General features: G+C 49.7%; 1 protein-coding gene and 1 pseudogene across 1 annotated transcript in view; both read left to right on the top strand.

The window, feature by feature from the left end:
• OGDH (oxoglutarate (alpha-ketoglutarate) dehydrogenase (lipoamide)) overlaps positions 1-1,912 on the top strand; it is a 140,153-nt gene extending 138,241 nt beyond the window's left edge. The window contains exons 20-23 of the mRNA XM_006892168.1: positions 96-168; positions 1,170-1,333; positions 1,530-1,684; positions 1,792-1,912. Of these exons, the coding sequence (XP_006892230.1) occupies positions 96-168; positions 1,170-1,333; positions 1,530-1,684; positions 1,792-1,912 (513 nt within the window). The remainder of the gene's footprint in view (positions 1-95; positions 169-1,169; positions 1,334-1,529; positions 1,685-1,791) is intronic.
• Positions 1,913-3,341: 1,429 nt separating this feature from the next.
• The window catches only part of LOC102877554, a 14,007-nt pseudogene continuing 9,780 nt past the window's right edge, over positions 3,342-7,568 (top strand).

The following is a 7,568-nucleotide window of genomic DNA, read 5'->3' as shown; positions in this document are numbered from 1 at the left end:
ACTAAAGATGGAAGGAGGTTTAGGCTTGGAAATCTCTTGCATTTAGCCAACCTTCTGGAATCTTTAGGACCCTGCCTATCTGTTCTCCATTTCAGTTAATCATCTTCACTCCAAAGTCCCTCCTCCGTCACCCTGAAGCCAGAACAAGCTTTGACGAGATGCTTCCAGGTATATATGGAATGTGGCGTAAGCCTGGTGTCCCATGAGATGGTGATGCTTTTGTTGGGCTCTAAGCGGCTGCTATAGGGAGCCTTCTCATTTTCTTTGTTTTGCCCTGTCTGAGCAATGGGAATAGAACAGCTGATCTTAGTCCCCTGCACAAGGAGCCCGCCACCCTCAGTGACCAGTGCTTAAACACCTGTGTATATTCCCCAGGGTTCTTTTTGAGGGAGGTTCACGCTGAGATTGAGAGTCCCTGGTGCTGTGTGTCACCCTCAGCGCAGTAATCCATGGCAGCTCTGCTGGGTTATAGTCCTGTGGCGTGCAAGGGCCACCATGCACACGTGGTACCTGCCCACTCATTCCCAAGGTGCAGATGTGAAAAGCAGGTGTGCTCATAACACAGCACCCCAACTGTCAGCAGACGAGGGCTTCAGATTGTAGCCTGGGCATTCAGGTCTGGGAACAGTGGGCCAGCGAGGCCTACATGGTTCGCATTATCCCCTTCCGTTCTCCTTTGGAGTCTTTGCCTTTAGATTCCTGTTAACCCCATTGTTTTGCCCAGGTTTTCCTGGATTGCCATAGAGAAGTTGAGTGAACCTCAGTAGTTGCTCTGGCTGTGTTGAAGTTGTCTTAATAAACTATGACGTATGTATGCAGATTAACCCTGAGGTCTGAAACGTTGTTTTCAAACACTAGGTTGGTTGGGAGATGAGTGGTAGAACTCATAGAACTCATTCGCTGTTTGTGTTACAGATGGGGTGCTTTTTGGTAGCTCTCTTTTTGTCTGAATGAATTTTAGATGCTAGTTTAAATTAAGCAGTTGAAGCACTGAGTGGGGTGTTGTCCTGCCCTCTAACCCTGGGAAGGACTGGTGCCTGGCTACACAGTTCTGCTGAGTGCACAGCCTGCAGCACCGTGGCAGAATGGAGGCTATGGGCATGGTGGACTGTAAGGGCTCCCAAGCCAGTGTCCTGGAGGCCCAGCTGGCTATGTGGACTGTCTTCTAGGAACACATTTCCAACGAGTGATCCCAGAAAATGGTCCTGCCTCTCAGAACCCAGAAAATGTCAAGAGACTTCTATTCTGTACTGGCAAGGTGTACTATGACCTCACCCGGGAGCGAACAGCACGTAACATGGCTGAGGAGGTGGCCATCACGAGAATTGAGCAGGTGAGCCAGGCGGCCTAGGCCTGTACTAGCCACATCTCCCTGCCCAGTCACCCCACTCTGTTCTGGTAAAAGGCTGCCAGTCTGGGACGGCCATGGAGAGCTGTCCCCTTCTGAGCCCAGGTCCTGCTCCCTTGTCCCCTCTGCCTGCTGGCCTCTGCTGTCACCCACTTGACTCAGCCACCTTGCTTTCCTGCAGCTCTCCCCATTCCCTTTCGACCTCTTGCTGAAAGAGGTGCAGAAGTACCCCAATGCTGAGTTGGCCTGGTGCCAGGAGGAGCACAAGAACCAGGGCTACTATGACTATGTGAAACCCCGGCTGCGGACCACCATCAGCCGTGCCCGGCCCGTCTGGTAAGCCTCTGCTGCCCAGGAGTCTATGCAGGTGGGCAGCAAGAGTCGTCTGGAGCAGAGCAAGCCCATGCTGCTTTGCTTAGCTCCATTCTTGGTGTTCATTGCAGGTATGCTGGCCGGGATCCGGCTGCTGCTCCAGCTACTGGCAACAAGAAGACCCACCTGACAGAACTGCAGCGCCTCTTGGACACAGCCTTCAACCTGGATGCCTTCAAAAACCTGGCATAGACCCCAGCTGAGCTGCCAGCCCCTCTCCATGCCCGTGACTGCCATGCTTCTCCATAAAGATAGTGCCTCAGCACTGCCCAGCCTCTTCCCACTGCACCTACACCCCCTGCTCCCAAAGACATGGGCTCTCGTCCCCTAAGACTTGCCTGGCCCTCCCTTGCCAGATGTCTTCCCCCAGGACTGTGGTGCTCCCCACTCTGTAGAGGCCTCTAGGGCATGAAGGAGGCAGGCTGGGGCCTCACTATGTGATGGTAGCCTGGGCCAGCTGGCAAGCCAAGGACTTCTGTATCTTCAAAGCTTTGTCTGCTGGCTCATCCTCAGCATCCCCAAAGAGAAGAATATACACAGCCACGAGTTTAGCCAATTGTGAAAGGGATGTCTGAGGTGGGCTGAGCATTGACTGGGCTTTCTACTCCTAGATGAACTGAGGACAGAGGCAGAATGATAAGTCTGCTCAGAAGACACAGTAGGGTGCAGAGGGGCAGCCTTGCCAGGCTGCTCTGGTGGTCTGTGTGTGGGCTGTGCATATCCACCTGTGGACTAGGGGCCTGGAGGCCAGGGTGTGCATCTCACAGTGCTCTGAAGCCCCCAGTCTGGAGCACCAGAACTCTGTCTTCTGCTCACATCTCCACCTTTTTCCTCCTTGACCTCACCTCCCTTTTTTTGCTTTTTCCTTTATTTCCCTTTAACAGAATTGGGACTTTCTGATGCATTCTTTTCTTTGCTGTGCCAAAGCAAGTCCAAGGGGTGAGAGGGGAGGGGCGTGAGGGTGGCGCATGGCCACGTGCCAGTTGCCTGTCACCACTTTGGCTCTTAATAGTGACAGATACAATTTATTTATTTTGATTTAAAATTAGTCATAACTTTTCACTGTATTTGGCTTGATCCATAAAGTAAGTTCTCCTTAGATCTGTCTGCATTGTCATTCAGCTTGTGTGTCCTCTCAGCCCAAGGGGAGCAGGCCGCTTGAGGAAAGCATCCTGACTCTCCATGCATGGCAGGAGTAGAGAGGGACCTCATCTGTTTAGACAGAAAGGTTCCAGATGGCTGCCACTGGGAGATCTCAGGGTTGGGTGTCTCACCATGGCCCCAGACTCCCAGAAGAACAAGGACCCATCACTCCCCAGTGTCTCTTGTGCCCTCAGGCCTCCTGCACACTATTGGACAAACTACACTTGGGATAGAGCTCTCTTCCTTATCACGCTCCTCTCAGGAAGCCCTCCCTACAGTCACTGTGAACATCATAGGGGAGGCCTGGGCAGAATTTAAGTAGAGCCTATTTTGTGAGCCTTCTCTGCTCTTGGATCAGAATCTTACTTCCCTGTTTAGTAATTAATAGTTTAAACTGATATCAATAATAGAAGGATACCAGGTTCTGGGGAAAATCAGAATGACACATTAAGAGCATTTCTGTACCTTGGGTTCTCCCATGCCTGAATCCACTTCTACCCGGCTGTCTTACTCCACTCTGGGGCTGGTGGACCCAGGTAAGCAGTGGTATTTACTGATGAAGGTGCCTGAAGCCTGAGCAGGTGTTGACTTCTGTCCTCCACAAGAAGGCCCAGTCCTCATCAGTGGTCCTTGAACCCCAAGCTTCAACCATAACCTGAGCCTGACCCTTTGTCTCCTAGCTGGTCATCTCTGTACCCATAGAAAGCCTCATTCAGAAGGGAGTTAAAAGCCACTTCCCTAGGGCCTCGGCAGGGAGATAGCACTGAATATGGGGTGCACAGCACCAGCCATGTGCACTGAGCCTGTAGGTTGATGTTCTGGGAAGAAGAGCCACTGTCCTGTCCCACGGCTGTGGCCCCAGTTCTGCCGATGTGACTGAGTCACAGTATCTGGCTTTCCTTGCTCTTGTGCAAATATGGCAGTGAGAATAAGTGCCCGACAGGAGTTCACTCCTCCTGTGCCATTTACTGCCTCTAGAACTCCCTGGGAGGCTGACTGAGCATCAGTGAGAGGAAAAAGTTGGGTTCTACATTTGGTGGATTATTGATTCTCATAGCAGTGATGATTTTTATTAGAGACTGTACCCTGGAGGGTTGATGCATACAGTCCTTTTGGGGTGTAATACACAAAGCCCCTTCCAGTCCTTGGTTCTGCCTGTGGAGGAACACGGGATTGAGTTCAGCCTGCTGGTTCTGCCTCTCAGGCACATCCCATTGGAAAGCTGAGCTCTTCCAGAGTCTCACGCCGAGATTGTGGCTTTAGTTTCTCAGAGTGTGAGCTTTCATCTGTGGTCTGAGGAAGAACTGAAGGCTTGGTAAAGTCTAGCTGGACCCAGGCCCAGTGCTGGCAGTCTGTCCTGCCTGGAGAGACTCACCTGAGTTCCTTGACACCTCCAGGTCAGGCCAGGGCCTGACACAGCCATCAGGTCAACAAATGGCAGTCTAAATCCTATGTGCCTGGGTAGAGAGGAAGCAGCCAGGGAGGGTGGTCTCCTGTTCTTGCCCATGATTTTTTTCATGACTGACCAAAAGCCAAGCTCCAACACTATGCTCAGAAATACTGCCATTGGCCACCACAGTCAACCGAGTTGGCTCTGGTGCCCTAGTCCATGGGGATTTGTTCATTAATCCAAAGGCTCACCTCTTCAGTTTGATTCCATCAGCAGATTGGTGGGAGAGAGATGGGCAGTCCCCTCCCTCGTGATTCAAAGCCTGGGAAACCCAGGAAGTGGGTCAGCAATGCATCAGGCAAACTGCAGAGTAAAGAGTTGAGCACTTGAGAGAACTGGGAGAAGCCAGATGATCACATGCCTGCCCTCCAACCCTACAAGTCAAGGTCAGTCTCCCCTAGTCCTCAATGTTAATGTTGGATAACAGTTTTTACCCCTATATTATGTAACTTGTTCAGTTGCTGTCAAGTCATAGCAGACTCAGCTGATCTTCAGCAGGTTTTCAGAAGCTGTAAACACAAAAGGAGATTGCCCATCTTACTCCCTTAGAGCAGCAGATGGATTTGAACCATTGCATTTGGCAGTGCAGCTCCTTCCCACTATGTCATCAACAGGTAGAGAGTTAATACTAGATTATGGCTCAGAGTACATTTTTACTTAGTTCAGCAATTGACAAAAATCATAGGAACATGTTCCTCAGTTGTGAGGGCCACAGGGGTGACCCAGATATGCTTTAGCTAAGAACTTTAACCGGTTTTCCCAGCAGACGATCCATGGTAGAGCAACTAGCGAAGATGTGATGTCATCGTATTTTCCCTAATGTATTGCTAAGCTTCTGCTCCTTCAGAAAGTATTCTCAGATGCCTGGGATTCTCCCCTTCCAGAGAGCTTTCTGTGCTGGCACAGAGTGCACTAGCACACTTCAGGGAATAGGCACTGTGTGCCAGCCGGGAAACTTGTCACTAAGCACCTGCCCTGTGCTGGGCACCTTAACAATGAAGTCACTATGGAGAAGTGAAGGAAATGGTGTTCTGGAGGATAGAGGCAGAGTGGGGGACAGAAGTAAATCATGAAAATGCAAGGCCAGCAGATGATTCTAACATTCATGTGGGAAGTCCTTCAAGTAACTAGCCAGAAGGCTAGCCTGATGAGGGAGGTGCTTCAAAGGTCCTTGGCAGTGTGGAGTCTTGCTCAAGAAAAACCATGATTCCTGTTAGTGTATGGAGTACTGCTGGAGAAATGTCACTCCTGGAGTTATGGAATACTAGAGAAGCATCTTCTCTGGCAGTGTGTGGAGGACTGCTAGGGAAATCCTGTTAGTGTATGTAGTACTGCTAAGGAAGCTTCTTCCCTGACAGTGTGTGGAGGACTGCTAGAGATAAGTCATCCTAGCCAGTTTGTGGAGGACAGCTAGAGATGCGTCATCCCTGGCAGTGCATTAAGACCTAGAGGAACATCATCTCTTGCTTTATGAAGTGCTGCTAGAGAAGCATAATTTCTGACAGTGTGTGGGGTACTAGGGAAGTGTCTTTTCAGGTTGAGTGTCAAGTACTATGAGAGAAGCTTTAGGGCAGCTGCCAGGTGGCCAGAGCACAATCTGCTACGCTAGGCTTGCTGAGTCTGTGGATTGTGGATGGAGGGTCATTATGCTGGGGGTTTTAAATGTCACTTAGGGGGAGAGGAGGAGAGATAGAGAGTGCTAAGACCAACCTACCCAGTGCTTAGAGGCAGACTTCCCCCCTCCTTCTTGGCCTCACTCGCTCCCTGTAGGATGTCCTCTTGAACCTCTGCTCTTCCCCCATATTTGATCCAGTTTCCCTGCTTTTCTGCCAGCTGATCCAGCTCATCTCACCCCAGGGCTGTCTGGGCTGCTCTGTTATTGATCCTTCTCAAATTCTCAAACTGATCCTCTCCTCCAATTAAAGATCATAGCTCATGTTCCTTCTGGGATCCTGGAGCCTTCCTTTACCTTCACTGGACCTTCTGTCAGACCTCCACTCCACAAGACTTTAGGTAGAACATAGAGAAAGATTGTATTGGTTTGCTTGTTCTTCTGCATCTCCCCTTTCTGCCAGGCCTGTTCTTGCTCTTCTAGTTCTTTGCTGGTTGAGAGAGAGGAGTGTTTGCTTGGCTGCCTGGCTCGCACCAAAGCCTAGGCTCTGCCTGACTGGCTCTTGAGTCCAAGGATTGAGTATAGAACCTGGTTCCTAGAAGAAGGGCACCCTACCACCAAGATCTTGAATGAAAGCAGTAATGTTTAATTATTCCCTTTTCTCTGACAAGGAAAACAAAAAGAAGAGAACCAGAAGAAAAGCCAGCAACAAACAGAAAAGTGGCCAGTGACTGGTCCTAAGTGTGAATGTGTGTGACCACAACAAGCTAGGTGATCCCAGATGTTTTCCACACCAAAGGAGGCTGCCTGAGCGCCCTTCTAACATTCACTCATTCACTGAACCCCTCCTCACTGGGCACTGATTGAGAAAAGAGGAAGAGGGTCACCGCTGTGTGTTTGAGGCAAGTGGGATGGATACACAGAGGCCTGGGATGTGTACAAGGTGACAGCGTGTTGCTGGGAGACCTGGGTTACCAAGAACTCACTCCTTGAGGCTGAGCTTACAAGAGCTTTAGTGATTGTTTCAGTGTCAAAATTCTTCACTTCTGTCAGGACCCTGACTTGACTATCTCAAATTCACTGTCATTTAACTGACTCCCACCCTCTCTCTGGTTTCCAAAGATGTAAATCTAACAGGAGGAGACTTCCTCTCCTTCCCTAAAGAGACACTGGTGTTTCAAGCCACTGGTCATGCTCAACTTTTGACTGACAATGCAACATATTTTGGAGCATCCTTTTGATCACTTCATTCACTCACTCAGTGCCATCAAGTAAATTCCAGCTCACAGCAGCCCTCCATCAATTTTCCCAGACTGCAGATCTTAGGAGGAGGAGATGGCGATCTGTAGAATGGATGGTCGATTTGAACACTTGTCCTTCAAGTTAGCAGTACACTGTGCTATGTGCTGTGCCACCAGAGCTCCATGGTTATCTAGTGCTGCTGTACATACAGCATATACATATACATACACCACAAGAGGACGGCTTTGACAAAAATTTATTCCTTCACAGTTTAGGAGTCTAGAAGTCCATATTCACCTATCAATTGACGCAGAAAAAGCCTTTGATAAAATCCAACACCCTTTCATGATTAAAGCACTCAACAAAATAGGATTAGAGGGGAATTTCTTCAACATAGTAAA

The sequence above is a fragment of the Elephantulus edwardii genome, unplaced genomic scaffold (assembly GCF_000299155.1).
Source record: "Elephantulus edwardii isolate Elephantulus edwardi_28Jun2011 unplaced genomic scaffold, EleEdw1.0 scaffold00111, whole genome shotgun sequence".
Taxonomy (NCBI): domain Eukaryota; kingdom Metazoa; phylum Chordata; class Mammalia; order Macroscelidea; family Macroscelididae; genus Elephantulus; species Elephantulus edwardii.
The sequence above is the reverse complement of the archived record's forward strand: the minus strand, read 5'-3'. Positions and strand labels throughout refer to the sequence as shown.